Below are 21,634 nucleotides of genomic sequence, written 5' to 3'. Positions count from 1 at the left end.
TTAAATTAAAATTGATAATAAAACAATGTGCTAAACAGCACCATTATATCGATTTTAATTCCTAAAATTCGGACTCAGTTGAATCCATACATTTCCTCCCGTGTTAATCTCATGTAGACTTGAGAATCAAGATCAAAATTTATTTAAGTTCTCAGAGTTTCAACTTTTTTTGAAGAAGTGCAGATGAATCGACAAATTGCCGCTATCATCCCAGTAAACTTTGAACAGATTTATTTTTAGGGACATTACTTTTCTTGTCCTTTTTCAGGTGTTCCTTGTTAACAAATTATGTGGTAGAAAATTCCTAACTGATAAGATGCAGACTGGATCTCGGAGGGGGGGGGGGGGGGAGAGAGATACCTTAACATGTTTGAAGGTACGGAGACGTGACATTATTCATGGGGACCTTTTTAATGAAAAGTGTGGAATTGCCGGTATCACTTTTTGAAATTTGGCGGAACTATGAGTACCATTTGAAGAAACATGCAAAATTTTGGGTACCATTTTGGGGAATACTGCAAAATTAGGAAGGAAGTTTAGCATTAACAAAATGAATATCCAGTTAGAAATAAAAGTATGAAATATGTGTAATATTGAGATTTTGGGGCATAAGACATGCAAAATTTGATTGATGGCTTTTTATGTGCTTTAAAAATTTTATTTGCTCTGCAGAATTATGGGTATAGTTTTCATCGTGTTTGCGGAATTATGGGTCACATTTTTCAGACATTTGCGGAATTATGAGTCCAACGTTTTAACCAAAAAGGCACGTCCCCGTCTAAAATTGGACATAGTTTACCCCCCGAGGACTGGATGCGTCTGCTTATTGTAATGTGACTCATGGCATTATTATAGACTGTTTAGACGTATGTTGACATCTTCTTTGTATATTTGATATCGTTGCTCATTCCCAATTCTCCAGAAACACGGAAATTTGAAGAAGGTCGCAAGTCGGTCTGGCCCGGTTTGGTAAGGAGTTATTTATTGAAAATTGTGATTCATTAACCTTATAGCTACATAGATGATAAAAGCAGGAGGCATTTGTGAAATTGTTTGAAAGAGTTTGTGGTTTTAATCAGTTTGCTTCATTTTGTGATGGCGAGAATAGAATACATAGCATTCCTTCATTTTTTAAGTAACCAACTTATTACTGACCAAAGAATTTTGATCGACAAGCCGAATTCAACTCAAGAAACAACACAATTTCGATACAATTTATTAAAATACGTCTATCTGGGAATTGAAAGTTAGCAATTCGACTTAGATTGAACAAATCGTATGTATTAAATTCGGAAGAGAGAAATGGAAAAAGATGCCACAAAGTCTGAAAGACGATTCATTAACGCCAACGGCATGAAATGCTTTTGTACTCAAAAAAGGGAAAGAAGAGAAGCCATGATAAAAACTGCTCATTTGAAAACGAATCCAGACTGTCCTACGGTCAACAGACCTAAACTAATAAATGATGCGATTGTTTTTTTTGCTATAACAATGTCATGCAAATGTTTTCAAAAAACTTTGCAAGCAGCTTCGATAGTTTAATTAATCAATGTCATCATCAGGTTTTTAGTCATCATCAGGTTCACCAGGTTCAATTGATATCTCTGGGACACCTTCAAAGCAAATTTTGACTGAATCTTAAAGCGCACAAGTAAATATTTACATGGGCCCGTATTTAATGCACATGATTTTATCATCATCATACCTGTCAAGAGACCCATTAAATTCGCATGTCTTCTTTGTTTGACAACAAAGGCTAAAGAGGGGGGGGGTTGAAAAGGAGGGGTTGGCTCAGTAAAGAGAGGGGCTTATTTTTCTTGTCTAGAGAGGCTTCAAAGAGAGGGGGCTTAATAGGGAGGTTGGCTTGATAGAGGTTTACAGCAATTATAGTCACATCATTTTAAAAATGCTCATTTTCCTTCAAAGAAACCAATCATCAAGACAGAGGGAGTCCCTAAAAGAAGTAAGTATCTGTGGCATTTATGAGATTTTCAGCCAATTTTCTGGCAAAGAAATTGTTTCCTTTTTCTCGTGTAATATTTGCAATCCACAAACATGATTTCAGCACTCTCGAGTATCTGCAGAAAGTTATTACAGACTCTTATGTGTTATATTATGTTTGATATCTCTTTCGTATCTTATTTCAGCATATATGCAATGAAAGCTGTCAAGTTACTTTTCACTTGTATAGGCAGTCTCTTGTTTCTGCACTGCTTTGCTGGTAAGAAAAGAGCTTCCTCTTATTGTCTTGTTACAAATTGCTAATATTATTTATAAGTATTATTCATTGCTAATATTTCATACAATTCAGAACGAATTGATTGCGCAATTATTTTGAGATGCATCTTTGTTTAAGGAAATTCTAGAAATGCTCCTTTATTAAAAGTTAGAGCTCTGTAAATTACATTTGTCTTATTCGAAGATCGTATCTTAAACACGTTGTTCAAACTGACGTTGTAGTGATGAAATAGTCCTTCTTCCAAGCATCTTTCTAGAATATTAAAATTGAGTTAACAATAGGTCACATTTTAAACTTTTTTTAAAATCAAAAGTCTTCCTGAACTTTTAAGATGAATGCACAAGCTACGTGGAAGAAAACAACTGGCAAAGGAGCACAGCGAACATTTTGGATCCAAAATCCCAAGCCTCGTTCTGTGACATTGGAATGAGGTCGAGATGGTATCGCTTCACGAGCAGAGCAGGAGGCACAATTCCAGATAGCTGCCCTCCAATTTTCGCATGCGGCAAGTAGACCACTTTTGGTGTTAAACAGATACAAGTAGTCGTAGTATATTTGCTAGTAGCCGAACAAAAACTAACTTGTCGAGCTATTCTAAAGCTGTTCGCATTAGTTGACCGACTGCCAGTTTTTCACGTCTCTGACAAGAATAAAGCTATACCTTTTCCGAGATAAGTTTTTTCCGAGAGCCTTGCCCGAAAGAAATTATTTTTTTAATACAAAGTGTCAAAAGCGTCTATAAATTAACTTTGGCTGGAAAAATGTATTCAATGAAAAAAGTTAAATTGTTTTTTTTCTTGCATATAAAACTATTTTGAATACATTTTTCATGTTGGAAAAGAGTAAATAGTAACAAGCGAAATAAAAAAGTGAAAGAGAATGGTAGATCTAATGCAGAGTTTTAAAAATTTATCAAGTTCTATTTCTCATAAACTCTACATTTAGGTTGCAACGCAAACTGAAAGTTGAATTTTAAACTTTCAGTTAAGTGCTAAAAGAAGTGAGAAGAGAAACAGTTATGACGGGCTAAGTATTCGTTTGTTGATGATGACGCAGAACTAATTTCAAAATAACAATTGGTAAAAAAACTACTTTCAGCTATTTTCAAAGCCTTTCAATGTATAAAATGGTAATTTTTCTCAAGTTGGCTATTTGGTTGAGTTTTAGGTTGAGCTAAGGTTTTAAAAATTTGGATTGATTTAACTTTCGGTCGGAATAAATTCCTACTAAAAATTTAAGTACATTATGTATATTGCGCAAATTAAGGGTGTTAAGCCAAAACAGAAAAAACAATTAGGTGCTTCGTGAGAAAAATTTTGCTTGATTCTTTGTGTAAAACTAAATATTATAATAAAAAAGGGGCAACGAGGGAATTTTTGGGGGCCTAACAAACAAATTGACGGGCTTATCCAGCGTTCAATTCTTTGGGTATACTTATTAGACCAAAAATAAAGCATCACACATTCTTGTAGAGATTATCGCACAATTATTTGCATTCCAAAAAAGATTAGCTGCTTTTTTACATTAAACGGCAAAAAGTATGGACGTTCATAACTTCCAATAGTAAGTGCGTTCGAAAATTTTTGCTATGGTGAACTTTACAGCATTTTTAAGATGACTGTGAAAGCTTTTGATATGGTGTGCATGATCCCCTTTGGGCGTAATCGAATTCCTAGTGAGAACCCCTTCGAGCATTTCTGACTTTAACGTTACAATCAAGTGGTGCATTGATTTTATTTAGCTTAATATGGTGTAATATGCTCTTTTATATAAAATAAGTATGTTTTTGTTTTTGTCCTAATTTGGTTTTGTCCCAATATGTCAAACATTTTTTTCAGAAAACATTTTGTCTAAAATTTATTCTACCAAATTTGTATTATTTTATCTTATTGAATTGCAGAAAACAAAAAGATTTTTTGCCATCAACCTGCACGAAAACAGCAAAATATGCAAAAGATAGAAAACAAATTTATCAGGATTAGAATTATCAGGATTGTTACACGATAGCCAAAATCAATAACGTGTTAAAATTGGGATATGGGCGCAAGTAGCCCGGTGATTTGGTATTTGACCTTCGTTACAACTGGTTTATTCAAGCAAAGCTATCAATCTCATACGCCCCTAGCTCTAGGTAGATAGTAGCAGTATACATCGCAGTCGGCTGATTGGCTGAATCACTGTGCGCCACATTGGACTCACTGTTGCTAGGGTAGCGTTGCATCTCACTCTTTTTGGCGATTTGAGACGTTGGATCGCTTTTTCATAACTGTTGATATCTTTTTCATCAATAATAGATGCTATTCCATAGTAGCACCGATTTCTAGTTGACTTCGGTTATCAAGGAACGTACAATTCTGAAATTAAACGATTCCTTGTTGTTGAGTGCATTGAAAGTTATGTACGTTTTTAAACAAATTTTAAACAAATTGTGTTATTAAACCATTTCAAAACCATTAAACTTCAATGATCTAGTGTACCAACACCAGAACTATCTGCTTGTTTAGGGATTTAATGTTAAAGTGTCAAGGAAACATTGAAGGAAACACAAGATATTATATCTAATCATTCTTTATTGTACTCCGTAAACCTCGGTACTGATTATCTACCTCTCTTCATCTGTTTCTTACCTCTTACCTCAAAATCAGCCTTTTTAATCTAAATTAAATAACTATTTCTAACAATATGCATATAGAAAAGCAGGATACAGATTTTATTCTAAAGAAATTTTATGAATAACTTTTAATGCATATACAGATTGATAAATGTCGTCAAGCTGTTTGTTTGGAAATCAAGTCTACTACGGATACCTGCTAAACATTAGATATACAAGCAAATCTTTGAATTAACAAGAAGAAAAAAACAAACCTCCATGTGAAAAGCATTTGTTGCAGTGCTATCTTAAACGCGCTGACATGAATGGAATTTCCCAAGAGCTTCAAAGGTTTTCTAACTTAGCTTGATTCCCAGCTATAAAATGAAAGCACCGTATCATTGAAATACAAATGTTCGCTCACGACGTACTTGGACACAGTGGACCTTATATGTAGCCTAAGGGTACTCCAAAATTACATCTTTGAAAAAATGCATTTTATAGTAGGTTATATACTATTGTTGAATTTCGCTTTCCAAAACAATGGAATTCACACTATATTCAGCATTTTACATTCATTGAAATATAAATGTGCATTTTTAAAAGAAGTAAACCTAAGATATAGCCTTATCATATAGTAGACCTAAGATATAGCAAAATTAAATGTCTGAAAAAGAACCGCATTTTTAGTCAACTTCTGCTTATTTTCGCTCTTGTCAAAATAATGGAATTCACCTAGAAGGCAAAATAACTAACATCATTAAATGACTTACGTGAGCCAGTGCAAACTGCAAACGTACATTTTTTGTCAATACTAGCAATACGGGATCACATAAATAGACAAATTAGTCCATATTGATATTAAAATAAAAAAACATTTTAATTGAAAGCAATGACTCGTTGAAAAACGAAAACTTTGGATATTTTTATATATTTGCCTAGATATTGTGTATCAAATATTTGCTAGAGACTTTCTGAAAGCGGATCAATTTCAGGCACTACCGGGTCAATCTGGGCACGAGGAACATTACCCAAAACCGTCGGCACAATAGCAAACGTGACAGCTTGTGTGAATGTTCAAGGATCGTGTTGTGCCTCTTCGTGGACAATCAGCGCCAAGAAATGCAAGTCTAAGGCAGAGGAATACTTTGTTTACTTCTTGCAGAGACCCCCTGGATGCATGTATTATTGTGCAGGTAACCTCACTACTAAGGTATTGTAAAAAATCCTTTAGAAATACAGGAAAAATAGGTATTTCATTGAATAATGCTCTTGACGAGTAATTGGTTGACTCTCTGCTAGATTACTATTTATAGGCCAAGATATCAGCTCATGGCACAAGTCAAATCATAAAATTTAACTGTAGGTTAATATTGATGACAACAGGTAAACAATCAACAAATCTGACATTCAGACAACATACATATGCACGAGCATGAGCAACTGACACCCTTCTACTCTTTAATTTATTATATAAAGCTAAAATTGGCTGCAATGATTGCAATACCTGCGATTCTGCTATCGGGCAGCATTTGCTAGAAAACCCAGATTGTGCAAAAAACTATAATGGCGACATGTTTCGGATTATTGGTAAAGCTCGATCGTCGTTCCACGTAGCAGTTTTAGAAACTATCTACATAAGCACGAAAAAACCGCTACTGTGTAGACAAAAGGAGTTCGTTTTCACCTTAGGACTCCACTGGTAACAGTCTAATAGGCAAGCGGCACTGATTGGTCAACCTTTACAGTCATGTGTTCGTGTTTCTGATTGGCCTATTTCGCTCCACAACTGGGTATATATATTCCTTAACGTAGAGTTTTCGATCTATGTTCTGACGTTTTAAACTCTGAAGAGTGTCAGACGAAAAGCTTTAGTTTACTAAATGTTTGCTTTTTTCAAAGCCAAATACTCTTTATGATCGCACCCCTGACAGATAACAAGTCATTTCCATAAAAGAATTTGTTCGTGCTTGGTAACTGCAAATAACCTGGAGTCATCTAGCTATAGACTATACCTTTTGTCTAAAATCAATTTAACATAAAATATTGTTTTTCCGAATTAAGGCATTTCATCTTTTATGGTGAATATATTTTCCAAGCTGCTTCAAAGTCTCTCTGACTTTCTCCCTCAAAACAAAAAAGAAGTCCTTAAATTTGTGTCCAGTTACGAAATGCCGAATGCATTTTCCATCATTAAATAATTGTTTTCAAGCCACATACCTTCGTAATTCTTTTTTGAAAATTTATCAGTTAGGGTCTTTATCTTCTTTGAGTCACCATAGCTTTGCAACTCCGTTTTATCTGACATATTTAGGATATACTTTGATGGCTATCAAAAGTTTTGGCCAGAGGTTTTGTGAATTTCCAAAATTTATATGCAAAGAATTTACTTTTCAGGAACTGAGAAACCATGTCCACCAGGTTCCAATTCACCAAACGGATTCACTCCTGGCTGTACAAGTTTGTAAAAACAAACAATATACTGAATAGTATTAAAATATTGTTTGTCCTGCATTTCAAATTACTCTTCCAATCAAGTACATCAGCGTGTTCCGATGCTTACTTTCGTTTCCTTTTTTATTTTTTTTAGTTAAGAATATAGGATAATTTGTGTCTTAAAAACTTGATGATGACTTCAATAAGGTAGAAAATCGTGACTAGTGGTTGCTATCTTAAACTTCATTAGAAAAAGTACCTTAAAAATTGTCCTTTGATTTGAAAAAAGCAGTGTTTACAAAATGTGTATTGGTAGGTAATAATTCATTAATCATCAAATGCCCGATTGGAAAGTATTTGCTGTATTGCTTTAGCCTGTCCAGTTTTATCCTATGACCTTTATCAGGCCATTCAATCGATTTGAATAGCAACAAGCCTGTAATTTGGTACCGTAAGGATAATTTTACCAGTCTAGTTAGACGAGTATTGGAAATCCCCCAAAAAGGAGAACGTTCGTCAGTTCGGTAATTTGCTTAACAAGAAGAAAGGTTGTAGAAAAATTTAGTCTAGTTTTTACAACGACCAACTGATCTCAAATTACGCTCTATTCAGAAATACTGGGTTTTAGCGATTCTTTTGTTTTTTAGCTTCAAATCAGGAGATTATTTTTCACAAACCATCTTATTTAATACAATTTTACTTACTTCGCATGAGTAAACAATCTTAACGTTTTTCTCTAGAAAATTTCCCAACCATCGATAAAGGACCATCAGTTTATCCAGCAGTAAAGAACAACAGGATAATGTTTTTATGTGAATTCAAAAGCGAGGACAACAGTAAACACTCAGAATTTGAAGTTACATGGTACCAAGGCACTCCAGCACGACAAATAAAGAAAATGACGATTCTAACCGGCGCGGAAAGAGTTGCAACAATTCAGAATACAAACCAATATCCAAATGACCCATTGTTTTTCCTTGGAACAACTGTAATCATTCTGCATAAAAATTTTCTTTTTCCTTATATTTTCGCCAAACATCAATGACAATCTAGAAGATATTTTGCTTTTGTTTCAAAAACGGTAAAGTTATCCAAACAAATAAAAGGTTATTGTTTATTTATCAATTATATATTTATCAATTATATATTTGCCAATTGCAGATATCATGCAGAGTAAGAACTTGGTTTGCCTTCTCAAAAAACAGAACGAGCGCATATTTCGAGAGCAACAGCTATTTTGCAGGCATTACGGTAAGGCTTGGACTTAAATCGAAGTCATCACTTGATCTTTCTTACAAAGAAACTGCATTCAATTTTCAATAACTAGTGGCTTGCTACTAAATGATTGTATATTTCATTTTATCCAATTTTTGAAAACTTCTCTAAAAAAGGGAAATAGTCTTGGGAGAGTCGGCAAAATGAGTCTTAATCTTGTTCAATATTTTTGCAAAGGAACAAGTCAAAAACCTAACTGTACAGACAAATTACGGCCTTCGTGAAATTTAGATTACCCTTAGCAATGCCCTCCATCATGAAGGAAAGGGAGCAATGCCAATACCTGCCATTGCAGCAAAAAGGATCAATGCCCCCTGAATGGAGCTTACCAGACAAAAAGCATATTATACAATGTACAATATACAATGTACAATATACAAGGTACAAAATATTGGAAGCAATCTGCACAAATCTTACAAAAGTCTAACAGAAAATACATTTAAGTAGCGTTACTCTAACCACTTTAAAATAATCAAACATTAGAAGTACGAAAAACGTTTTGCAACTAAAGAGAAAGCAGGAGGATTTTTCTACCAAAGGCTCAATAAGAATAAAGGCAGAGGCTTATTCTAAAAGATGATGTCAAATTTGCTTAGAAAAGCTTGTTTTTAATACTTCTAGCAAGAATTCAATCTAAACAAAAGATCTGAACTTATTTCAAAAAGCCGACTTCAGAATTATCTCGGCCACTAAACAAAACCTACGAAAATTGCAATTTCTGACACCTTCAGGGACATTACAACTATGGTAACACTCACGGAGAGAATTCTTTTAACAGTTTTCTAACCTCGGATTAGTAACTAAGAACCAGCTTGTTCTACACACGAAAAGCGATAACAGTTCTGCCTATATGGCATTAAGCACCGAATGACAACTGGCAAAAAGTAACTTTGATTATTTTAAGATCTTTTTTCCTGTAACTAAGCTCTCAATTGAGATAACAATCGGGAGCACCTCTTAGGACAGCTATAATACGATACTTTCAGATAAGATTCTTTCAGTAACACTTAACATCTTTGGATATCTTCACTTTTTTTATATAATCACACGAAGAAAAAGGGGCCTAAATATGTTTTGACAAACGTTCGGCAAAAGGCTATAAACTTGAAGGATTGTGTCAAATTTAAAACCAGATGAATGCTTCTAGATAAGCAGCTACATACATGCAAATGCAAAAGACCAAGCTTGTTAGAACGTCGTTTTACAGTTGTGGAATGAGTACTTGCATTCAAGGCATTGAACCATGATAAAAGGAAAGGGTCTACCCAGACGTTGTTAGATCCACTGAGTCATGATTTTCTTGCTGCAATGCAATTGGTTGACCTGGAACTGATTACATGAACGCACCTCGTACTGATTAATAAAACAGTTTCGAACAATATCAAGTTGAAAACATCGGATGCCGAAATCACATGAAACTACACCCTATAGAGAAGGCCTATTTACCATGACTCAATGCCTTTAAGGTCTTATATTATATCGTCTTCATAACATTCAGACCAATATTACAATTGACAATTTTATCTAGACTATATTGGTATCATTGCCTCACTATTTGAATAGCATTAACTAGCAATGTGTCAAATTAGTTTGAGAGATAGTACTAATTGATATCAATATTGATGATTGAATTGATTTCAACCGCAGGTTGAGCCAAAGCAATTGAATTTTAATGTGAAAGAGGGAAAAGGACCACTCAAATTAACTGTGAAGGCCACAGTGCCAATTGTTTGTGAAAAGAGTCCCCATGGATGTCAAGTGCTGGTCGATCTAGGACAAGACAACTCTCAGAACTTTCTGGATTTATGCACATTGATTTTCAAAGCCGGTCCTGCAAACCAAACAAAATCTGTGGAAGTATATGCCAAATCAGATTTTGTTAATGACGGGAATCGTATAATGTTGCTCAAAACGGATGTTTTGGAGCACATCGACCCCGTTGACTGGAACCAGCATTTGAGGATACCTGATGTCAAGGTTTTTATGTTTTTGCTAGAGAGCGGAACATTGAACAGTTTGTAACTCAGATTTATCAGCAAATTTATTGATTTCAGTGCAGCTCAAAATGTTACCTGCAAAATATTACCTTAGATTTTCTTCTAATTTGAAATAATAAATCTCAAAAAGCTAAGAATACTGTTAACAAATTTAAAGAAAATAGAAAGTCTATTTGATAAAATTGCCTTTGATATGATATTGTAAGAATGGATGAAGAGCTATTTTACATTGCGTGCAGTGAAAGTTTGACGGTACTAAATGCTTAAACTGATCTGATAACAGGTTGGTGTTCAAAACCACAGAATAGAGATCTGTTCAAATACCGTCGAATCTTACTATTCTGCAGAAATTCATGCTCCGAAAGGATTTTACCATTTGCTTCTTTTCAGATTATTGCTGAGGATGTGAGTACTGCGCAGTGCACGACAACAGGGGATCCGCATCTGAGAACATTCGATGGCTTGTGAGTATTTTTATCCGATAAAAACAAATCAAACTGTTTTCCAAACACCCTAATCCCCTTTTTCAAGCTGTTTCATCCTAGAACGCCTCTTTAAACATGTAACAGTAACTTAATTTTGTTTTTTGTTTGTGATTTTTTGACAAAAAAGTTTTTCGCTTATATGAATACTTTCTCTGATTTGATTGATTGCCTTTTAAAGTTAACTAGAAAGAAAATATTTTTCTAACAGGAGTTACAACCACTATCAAGTTGGAGATTATCTACTTGTGAACAGTTCCTGTCGGCGGTTTGAAGTAAAATCTATCCTTTCATATTTTAAAATTCTCTTGGTTTCTCGTTGGTTGATTATTACTGTCGAAAAAATTCTTCCTGGCAGCTCACATAGTTTTTTTAATTAAATCCAGGTTCACGTTCGGACATGGAAGTGTGGAAGTGTTTCATGCAACTGTGGGATAGCAGCAAGAGAAGGCGATGACGTCATTGTAGTTGACATGTGCCGGGACAAGATTCCAAGAGCAAGGTTTGCCAGCACAACAGAGCCAGCTGCAGGAACGTCAGTAAGGAGAGATAACAATGGAAAGAGCTTTATCGTACGGTTCAAACATTTCTTTTCCCTATTATTCGTTCTAAAAGAGCTGACACAGATAACACAACTTATGTGACTTCCTTCGAAATTATGTCTTGAAAATGATATAAATACCCAAAATGACTTTTACTTATTAGCAAACGACGTTACAACAGTATAAACTTTCGGGACATTTCTTAATACCACAAAGTCTTTTAAAATTATTGAAGCAATACTCGACCCGAGTCTCGAGCCTCATAAACTTCTAAGAGAAATAAGGTGAAAATTTAGCGTCATCAAACATGTTTATCAGTTTACGCACAAGCAAAAAATTAATCCATACCCAACAAAGATTTTTGAATATTTTTTCTTTAGATATCCTTTCCATCTGGTGCTACCATTAGAATCGATACCCACAAATGGCACGGCAATTGGTATTATGCAAACTTCAACCTACAAGTTCCCAGCGATGACTTTGAATGTACCAAAGGTCTATGTGGCACATTTGATGGAAATCGAAAGAATGAATTAACAGATAAAAACGGCAAAATATGGACAGCATATGGGAAAGGGGGCACGTCGCCTGCATTTACTGAGAGTTGGAAGTAAGTTTTAACTACATCATTGATGCTACATTTTGATATCTTATTAAGATATATCTTCTAATTGCTAAAACTTGAAAGGTAAGTGAATTTTGGGGAAATCTGCTCTGAATCATTGTTGGTCCTTGTCAACAGTTATATTCAATACTTGCGACTTACGGTTTTCGCTGCCTTCAACACTCTTGAATAAGCGAGATTGCAAAACAAACGTATATCTAGAATTAACTACGTTATTAGTTTCTTTTTTACATTATAAAATAAGCGTAATAATTAATTAATTCGTGACATCTATTATAGATTACCAGTTGGCGAGAGTCTGTTTTATTACAAAGGAGATAAAAAGAAATGCACAGCCACTAGAGCCAAATATTTTTGCACATGCAAAGAGCAACCTGGCCACAGACCACAGGTGAACTGTGGATTTACTTCAATTGTCAACAAACCAAAATATATTCAGGGAACTAAAGGATGGAAAGATCTGAATTTTCCTGGGGGCAAACACTGTGGGAAGCGAAGAAGAAGAGCTACAAGCGAGGATGAAATCATTCTTCCGGACGATAACCAACTAGTCGACTACGTTTACGACCCTGATCCACTAGAGAATATAACAATACCAGATTGGCCAACACCGTCCGGAAAAACATACAATTTTGTAAAGAGGCACTGTGAGGAAGCTGTTATGAATTCCAAACCTGGAAAAGTGTGTAAAAAGATCGGCGATTTTGAATTCAAACCATTTGTGGACCAGTGCATTGACGATATACAGGTACGAATACATGTGACTATTCAAATATAGATTAGACAAACTTAAAGTTCGCTCCGTAGGCAAGTTGCTATTCGTGATGAAACTAAATGTACAGTGCTGTGGGATAATTTTTTCCAATTTCCAAGTACTTTATCTAGATCGTCAGAAGCTGATTTCGTGTGAACCCATAACATTATTTTCAACGTACAATCATCAACTTGTCATTAATTTTATAAATTGCCGTCCTTTGTTTCCTGATATTGTTTACAATGCCATAAAATCTTCTTTAAATAAGCAGCGAGAGAGATAGTTCCACAGAATTGACTTATCAACTCTTTAAAAACAATTTGCCATCAAATTGAGGAAGCTGATCTCATAGTCCATCATATTAAACAGCTAAAAACTTGGTTTATCGATTAGAACTTTGTTTCCCCTCAACGAATTTTGTGAACTTTTTGTACGTTGAACAGATCGTTGCATTAGATTTCCTGACAGTGTAGCTTTTGAAAGATTTTACTAGTAACACTTTATTATAGGTCTTTTCATGATTCTTACACACGTAATATTTCTAATTTCAAAACTCTGAAATTAGGTTTCAGGCAAAGTGTTCATTGCCAACGGTTAATTAAATGACAGCTCTTGGAGACAAGAGGTGTTCCAAAAGAGCGTGGTCCCGGACCCCTTTGCCCCGCCCCCCCCTTTTCCCCGGGCTAGAGCTGCCACTGATCTGCATTACTCTCTTTTCATATTTCATTCAACTGTAACATACCATTCGGCACCATTGAGAGAGGATAGTGCTGCAAGCTACAATAGTTATGGAAGGGAATATAATGTAACGTAAAACACAGACCGAAAGAGGAAGAGAAGGCCGAGGGACAAATCACTCTGTGGAAATCTCGTACAACTTTGAAAGAAATCCCAATGTTTTATCAGAAAATCTGTAAAAATCCTTTTGTTTTGGTGGAAATTTTGTAAGCTTATATCGAAGGCGAGGGACGTTGGTTAGTGGCTCCCTAAAAAATGAAAAAACCCTTTCTTGCAAACAAAAATTCCAAATAAGTTTCACGGCATAGTGACCTTCTAGAGTAATATCAATAGAGAGAAGTCTAAAAGCAAAACAATAAACAACACAAACAACTTTCACCAAAACATAGGTTAAAAGTCAAAACCATACAGTAAACATCGATGTTTTTAAAGATTTTATTGAGAAACTTTTTGCAAATTTTATTTTCTGAAAACCTGTTGTGCTGGTTGTAATTTATAACTAACGTATGTATATCCGACATCCCTATGAAAGATCACTAACCTCTTCTATACATGTGGATATGACTTAAACTACAAGCTTTCTATGATTTCAACTACAAAGCTTAGAATATATTGTGAGTAAACTGCTAACGACCGAAAATATCTTCCCAACGCAAATTGCAATCCAGATTAGACAAACTGCTAATTTTTGTTTGAGATTATCTGAGAATAAGAACTTGAGACCATTTTTCTGATTTTACACTTGAAACTTTCCCTTTTTAAACAGATCACAGACAACATGACTTTTTCTCTCTCTGCAATACGAACCATGCAAGATTCTTGCGAAGAAATTTTCCTAAAGAACATGACATTCTGGGAGGCAGATCCAGCGCAAAATAATACATTCAGTCCTCCAACCGACTTGGGAAACACACTTTGCCCGAACTTGTGCAGTGGGCGTGGCAGGTGTGTCAATGCTTCCTGCATTTGTGAAAAAGGTTTTATCTCAGCTGACTGCTCGATCGAGGCAAAGAAAGGACCAACAGTCGAGTCTATTATTGGTCATGGATTGTGTAACATAAGAAAGGAGACAGGTTGTCTAAAGGTCCGGGTAAATGGCTACGACTTTCTTGACTCGCAGAATCTATCTTGTCACGTTAAAGAAGTGAAAGTAAGTGTCCTTTTACTGTACGTTTAACAGAATTGTTCTGAATATGAGTATCCCATTATTGATAGTGTAAACCACCCTCCATGCAACAATTTCCCCAGAGAAATTTTGATTCTTTTCACTCATCTTGGAATTCCTATGAAATATGTTTAGTCTAACTTAGCACTAATTTTTGCATCGATAGCTGTAAAAATTTATTAGAAATATTGGAAACGTAAAAGATGCAAACAGCGATGTCATTCACAAGTTTTTATTTAAACATTTATCATAAAGCTGAAGAGGAAGGATTTCCAAACCCATCGATTTTTTTTTAGAATTTAGAAACTGAAGTTCCTACTCTTATCTTCACAACGACTACAACTGAACTTTTTTGTCGCATGTAGAATTAATCAACATCTTTTTTTTTTAGATATCTGACCAGCCTTATAAGGTGAAAAATAACGAGTACATAGTCAAAGGTGTGCTGCTTAGTTTCCGTGAAGTCATGTGTGAGCTCAAGACCCACCCTGTGAAAATCGACAGACAAAGAGGTGGTTCTGCTGGTGTTCCATACGCCGGGTACCAACTGCGTGTCTCTAACAACGGCATCAAGTACAGCAATAACTCTGCACTGTATGTCATACATGACGGGCATTGTATGGATTGTAGGCCATCCACAGGCATTTGTAAAATCAAGGTAATGTTTGCCGAAACTGTTTAACCTCATTAATACATAATATGTGGCGCCACTTTACGTATTCCAACAAATCTGTATCTGTGAAGCTAAATACACGACCAATAGTTTCGATTAAGCATTTTTCGCCAGATTTTACTTATCATTTTACCCGTCTACACAATCAGTTAAACTGTTACGTAAGTACACACTTCTTTACGAAATTTCGTTAGTTTCTTTCGGCATGAAATTCTCATAAATGTTCGATATTGAGCCAAGGCCTATGGTTAAAGTATTCTCCATTGACACCAAGGACGCTGGAATGACGACGGGGGTCATGCTTCAGTAAAAGGGCACCTGAAATATAATTCACATTTTCTACTAGTTCATTCAAGTTTCATTTCATTTCTGTCTTTTTTCAAAAAATTTAAGTAGGGGGCACATTTTTGAAAAGGGACGGGATAAGCAAGCAAAAACGGGAAAAGGGGGGTCCTAGGAAGTTTTTATGGTCCCTTTTTTCAAAAGAGGCTATTCAAAATGAAATGAAACAACTTTGTGTTAACTTCTGAAGTTCAGATATCCTTCAAAAGTAAAAATATATGTTAGATCAAAGTCCCAATAAATCCATTCAAAAATTTCTCTATTTTTGTTAGTTTCTACACTTGGCCTTGATTCACGGCGATCCTTTTTCTGCAAAAATCTTGCTATAGCTGGCCTGTAAAACTTTGATGTTGGGACACCATTCTATGCAATGAACAGTTTACTTCTTGGTGTTGATTGAAGTGTCGATCCCCTTCAATTTTAAACATAAAATGTTGTATGTAGAAACACTCCTTTCAATGGTTATACTGTCAGGTGATACGACGATAATGGCAGACAGCAGACTTTGAACGAGTCCAGTACTTCTTCTATGCATGTACATAATCCTCATTTAATAGTTTTTTTCCAAAAGCGCAGTGTTTGGCCTGAGATCAGCAAAAATCTAGAAGATGGTATCTGAAAACTCTTTGACTTGATCCCTTGATATGCCTGCACACTACAAGAATGGTCTTCAACAAGTGTTAAAATCATTTGACGATTTAGAACAGTAAATATACTTGATAGTCTTAATGATTCCTTCCTGCTCAGAATCAAGTCGCTGTTCCAAGAAATTGATAGCACTGGTACCTGCTTCCTTTCTAATTGCACCGAAAGGTCACCCCCCCTCCCCCCTGAAAGCCATCGGTTAAAAAATTTGTTTTCTTTGTTAGTCTTACATTATCAGGGATAGATTCCGTGTAATCTAGGGAGCCATTATTTTCGACCCATTTCCCCTCAGCACCGCCAAAATAAGGCGCTTCTTTTATAGCATTGAGCTTCTGAAATGTAGCGTCTTTGAATTTCATGATGTCAGGTATGGTTATTGATACTTTCTGCAACTGTTTTTGCGAAGTTTGAAACGCCGAGCATACATCGGACATCAGGAAAGTGAGATAAACATTCACGCCATCCTCTTTCCATGCGATAGGATAGCCTTGAGCCTATTGCCTTTCCTTCCTATCCAAGGTTTGATTTTCTGACAAATTTGTCCAGTGCTTTAAGCTGCCTTTCAAATTGTGTAGGGAAGCTATATAAACGCTATTCGTGTGCTGTGCTAAACGTACATTGTGGTAAGCCTCCATGATCGGGAAAAGAGTCTTAAGACTTCTAACAGCGGACTTTTGGTAATATTCGGGAATCGAGAGCAGGTTTGTCTTCCATACTTTGAGCTCAGGAACACTGTCTTCCATATCTTCTATTGCAAGATCAGAACGATCACAAGCACACCAAGAGTTTATCAACTTCTATCCAGTTTATCTAACCAGCACATTCTTCAAGTCTCTGCCAAAACCCAGTATTTCATCTAGTGTTTGCAGATTCACCATCTGTAGTAACCCCTGCAAATTTTCCCCTCATCATTGTTCCTTACATATCAATACCTCATGAATGTTAGGAAACAATCTTCCAATGCTGCGTCATTTCTGAGCTAGCAGCGGTAAGAAACCTAGTTTTCACTTCGATTGGGTCTATTGGTGAGTTGAAACTGATGGATATGAATTTGTTATCATGCTGCATGGAATCTACAGATTCATCAATCTGGGATGACAATTTTATGGCATTCTGAAGCTCAGCTTTTAGTTTTTCAGTTTCCAGTTCAGCTATAATTGTCAACATCTCTTTGTAAATTAAAGGGTCTTTGTAATGCAGATTCTTTGGTTCTTTGGTTATGGATAGAAGGCAAGGATATGGATAGAAGGTCATTTTAAATCAATGGCAAGTTTAATAAGGTTCTGGGCTTTAAACTGGTCTTGCTTTTGAAGGATTTTTAGCCATGGGTGGGTTAAGGTCTGGTTTCCCATAGTTCTTTGAATTTCTTTGCATCAACTGCTGCTGCATGTGATTTGCTTCTGAAATAGTAAACAATTCTCGCTAATTTTTCCTCTGAATCGCATCTCATTCCATGAGCAAGGTGAACGGTATTATTGCTTAAGCATCTTTTTGAAATTTCTTCAGATTCATTGCAAACCAAACACTTGGCAAGTAGTCGCTTGCGCGTGCCAATCTTTTCATAGTAGGCCGAAAGAATATCATCTCCTTGTCGTTGATTTTTCTCTTTCTGAAGCTTGATCGTCCATATCATCATTATTGATACTACTCGTGATTCTGAGACTTGATTTTCTATGCTTTCGGTTCCTTGGTTTCGGTTCCCTTTTTCGACAGCTTCTGTGCTTGAAAAGAAAACGAGTTAATTTCTGGCATTTGATGGCACTTTCCTCTGACACAGCTCTTCTTTTCTTTTGCAAGTTTTCTTTACGCGGCATGTCAAAAGTCCTATGTTTCTAGTGTTCAACTGACCAATAGAACAAAAAATTGTGTTGATTGAAATAACACTCGCATATTCTGACAGAGCACTTTCTCTCGGCATGCTCTATTAGCCAAACCCTGTCTGCTAAGAATCGTAGCAGTCTGGGCTGAGCACAGTATTTGACATGAATTGTGCCAATTGTGATACCAGCATGAAAATGGGTACACTGGGGTAATTTCACACGCTGATGACGAAGCCGAACAGACACAAGCCGAAAAATGCCCCCAAGTGCTATTTTTAGACTGGTGTAATTGGCCCCAGTCCTCGAATTGTCATTACTGATTTATGAAAAAAGTGGGGAAGGAAAGATTTAGGTGCATTATCATATATTAAATTATATTAACAGAAAAGGAAATGAAAAATTGCCCCTTTATGCTATTTTTAGAACATGAAATTGGTACCAATGTCTCTATTTAGGCATTCTTCTATAAATGATTACTCTCTTTTATATGAATATGAAATGTAGCTTTCTCCATTCTTTCAAAAAACTGAAAAGTAATACGAAAAGATGTAATTGACAATCTTACCCCTTGACGCTATTTTTAGAATGGGGTACCGGAACCCGATTCTCGAATTTGGGTTTTACCTTCATAGTCTAGGCACTAAGCACAGTATTTGACATGAATTGTGCAAATTGGGGTACCAGCATGAAAATGGGTACACTGGGGCAATTTGACACGTTGATAATGATGCTGAACAGACACAAGCTGAAAAGTGCCCCTAAGTGCTGTTTTTAGACTGGGGTACTTGACCCCAGTCCTTAATTTTGGATTTCATCCATATGTAGTTAACTAAAGTTTGAATTGAGCATGAAGGTATAGGTTTAAACACAATTCTACACGATAAAAGTATAAAAAAGAAACAATTTAAACATCACTGTTTCACCAGAGTTGAAACTTTTCCAGGGATGAATGACAAAGTTTGTATGAAAAAGACTGTCTAATAGTTGCAAACTGTCCGTTTACGCTGTAGCTTATAATACGATTCCCTTGCTAATCATGAACAATTGACTGCTTTGAGTTAATATTTAAAACCTGCTTTTATCTTCCAGCCGGGATCATGTTATATAAATGGCTATTGCTATCAACGTGGAGAAAACAACCCGTGGAAAATCTGCTCCAAATGCCTTCCCGATCAAAGTCAAAGTGAATTTTCCGAAGGTCTGTTTCTTTTTAGTCGTGATGGCTTCGCTTGCAAGCCTTGCTGTATGAACATCGTACCTAATTATTTTGTAGTTTAGACTTCAAACAGTTAAAAATGAGAGTAATTAGTGGAGCTGTTTAGCTCTGGGGCTTGTGAGCAAATGGTAGAACCAAGAAGACTAGCATTCACGCTGGCTCATTGGTGTTAGCTTTATGTCAACAAAATGTCAATATAACAAAAAAAAATTAAAACGTTTTGCCACTTTTATCAACAGACACGCAAGGCAACTGCAGCAAATCAACGAACACGCCAATAAAAACGACTGAAATGAAAACTGAGAAACCAACAAAGATGCCAGGCGAAAAGTCAAGCAAAGTTTCTACCAATCAAGAAGGTAGTAGAACTGTGATCATCATAATTTGTTCAGTGGTTGGAGCAGTGCTGCTCATTGCCTTGGTTGCGATTGTCTTCTTCAAGTCGAAAAATAAGGAGCGCAAAGGCGATAAGATTCCAGAGGTGGCTACACCGGGAGTCAGTCACAAGCACTATGATGCAAAAACATTCGTCAATGCTTCCTATGAACCACAATGTGATTGAACAATACAATTAAAGCGCCGTCATTTCCAAAATGATCTATTCACTTTAAGGTTTGCAGGACTTACCTTCAATTGGACTAAATTGGAAAAAATTATCAGACAATAGATAAATTAACAGATAATAGATTAATAGATATGTTGTCTTTCTATCATTTAAAACCAATCTGTACATCTTTCTGACCATCAAACAAAATGAAACATTGGTTTTGGATGACTTCTTCCTTCTTCGCATACTTTTAAAATTAATTATTTAACGAATTCAGAAAATATCATATTCAAACTCATTTTAGATTAAGACCCTATTTTTGTATCAGTTTATAATATTTGTGTATCCAACAAAAAAAAAACAATCGGAAACCACAATTTCTAGATCTGTGTACTTCTGTCATAGCATTCTGTACAATGTAATTTAGTGTAGGCGTAGTTTTGTCACCAGTAGCTGACATGGTTTTTCAAAAGGGTTCAATTGTTTGTCTTCTTAGCACCAGTCGCGAATTTATGGGCTGTTTAAATCGAAATTGTTTATAAAAAACAGCAACCAATACTGAGATACTTAAAAAGTGCCCTTACCAGGTAAATGCATTTATGAGCTACACTATATGAAATTTATACCAGTTAGCATAATTATAACAATTGCAAAATTTAAAGTTCTATCTATAAACATCATCACAGTTTAGCAACAAACGATACTGCAATCAAAATTATTTGTCGCGCATAATAACAAGACATAAAAGCCAAGTTTGGTTTTCTATTGAGTTTTGCGGACCTTCACAGCAATCATCGAAAATAATTTTTGGAACAAATAACAGCACACTAAGTGCTGAGGATATTTCTCTTTGACAGTTTGGTATCTGGACTCATTTGTGGTTTCTGTACACCTGCTACACTTAATGGTCTAGAATTTATGGCCTTGGCTATGAATATAAATTATGAATATAAGTCATTTTCAATGTATATAAATTAGTTCAGGAAGACTTAACATAAGAAGCTCGATTATCAACTTCAATGTAAGACATTCTGTGTCAGAAAGAGTAAAACGTAGTCTCCAATAAGTTGCTCATCCTTCTTCAATATTGCATGGATTTTGGAAAACGGAGTATGCATAGGCGTAGAAGCTTTGCAAAAGCGGAGGCACCCCTGTGAGCTGCAATAGGTACTTTCCCCCTATTTCTGCAAGTTGGGGCAGGTGCCCACTCTGTCCCTAGTTTCGACATCTGTGGAAGGATGTACCATTGAATAAAAGACATAGCTTACATGTGTAAGGGCAATAGAACACACTGTAGTTGACAAACTGCTAAGGGTTCTGGGTCAATTCAATCTACCATAAACCTATAGAGGGTATTACAAGGCTGCACTTACTTTGAAGAGCACCTCTGACCATTACAATGGCAAATTCATCGACAGGTGCAAGGAAAACTCCAAGCTCGATTACATTCGTCTTAAGGAACCGTTAGCCTTTAACAACATATAAATAGACTGATGACAGGCTGTTACAAGGATTCGAGAATGACCAAGTCAAGTCAATAGAGCTTCT

General features: G+C 35.8%; 1 protein-coding gene across 1 annotated transcript; it reads left to right on the top strand.

The window, feature by feature from the left end:
• The first annotated feature begins 853 nt into the window (after positions 1-853).
• On the top strand, positions 854-20,307 carry LOC135689763 (von Willebrand factor D and EGF domain-containing protein). The gene is made up of 18 exons (XM_065207096.2): positions 854-969; positions 1,927-1,963; positions 2,148-2,221; positions 2,571-2,744; positions 5,825-6,025; positions 7,227-7,289; positions 8,006-8,253; positions 8,427-8,516; positions 10,188-10,517; positions 10,928-11,001; positions 11,231-11,294; positions 11,406-11,591; positions 11,942-12,171; positions 12,466-12,934; positions 14,445-14,828; positions 15,235-15,501; positions 19,413-19,521; positions 19,779-20,307. Exons 3-18 carry the CDS (start codon positions 2,158-2,160, stop codon positions 20,099-20,101), a joined length of 3,276 nt encoding a protein of 1,091 aa, XP_065063168.2. The 5' UTR covers positions 854-969; positions 1,927-1,963; positions 2,148-2,157; the 3' UTR covers positions 20,102-20,307.
• Positions 20,308-21,634: the final 1,327 nt, after the last annotated feature.

Source organism: Rhopilema esculentum, chromosome 5, assembly GCF_057945365.1.
Source record: "Rhopilema esculentum isolate cy_ngs chromosome 5, ASM5794536v1, whole genome shotgun sequence".
Taxonomy (NCBI): domain Eukaryota; kingdom Metazoa; phylum Cnidaria; class Scyphozoa; order Rhizostomeae; family Rhizostomatidae; genus Rhopilema; species Rhopilema esculentum.
The sequence above is the reverse complement of the archived record's forward strand: the minus strand, read 5'-3'. Positions and strand labels throughout refer to the sequence as shown.

Excerpts from the sequence above, each read along its gene's own strand:
- LOC135689763 (XM_065207096.2), top strand. The coding sequence starts at position 2,158 with ATGAAAGCTGTCAAGTTACTTTTCACTTGTATAGGCAGTCTCTTGTTT. Across the intron at positions 11,592-11,941 it reads ACAATGGAAAGAGCTTTATC|ATATCCTTTCCATCTGGTGC; the intron begins GTACGGTTCAAA and ends TTTTTTCTTTAG. Across the intron at positions 15,502-19,412 it reads CAGGCATTTGTAAAATCAAG|CCGGGATCATGTTATATAAA; the intron begins GTAATGTTTGCC and ends TTTATCTTCCAG.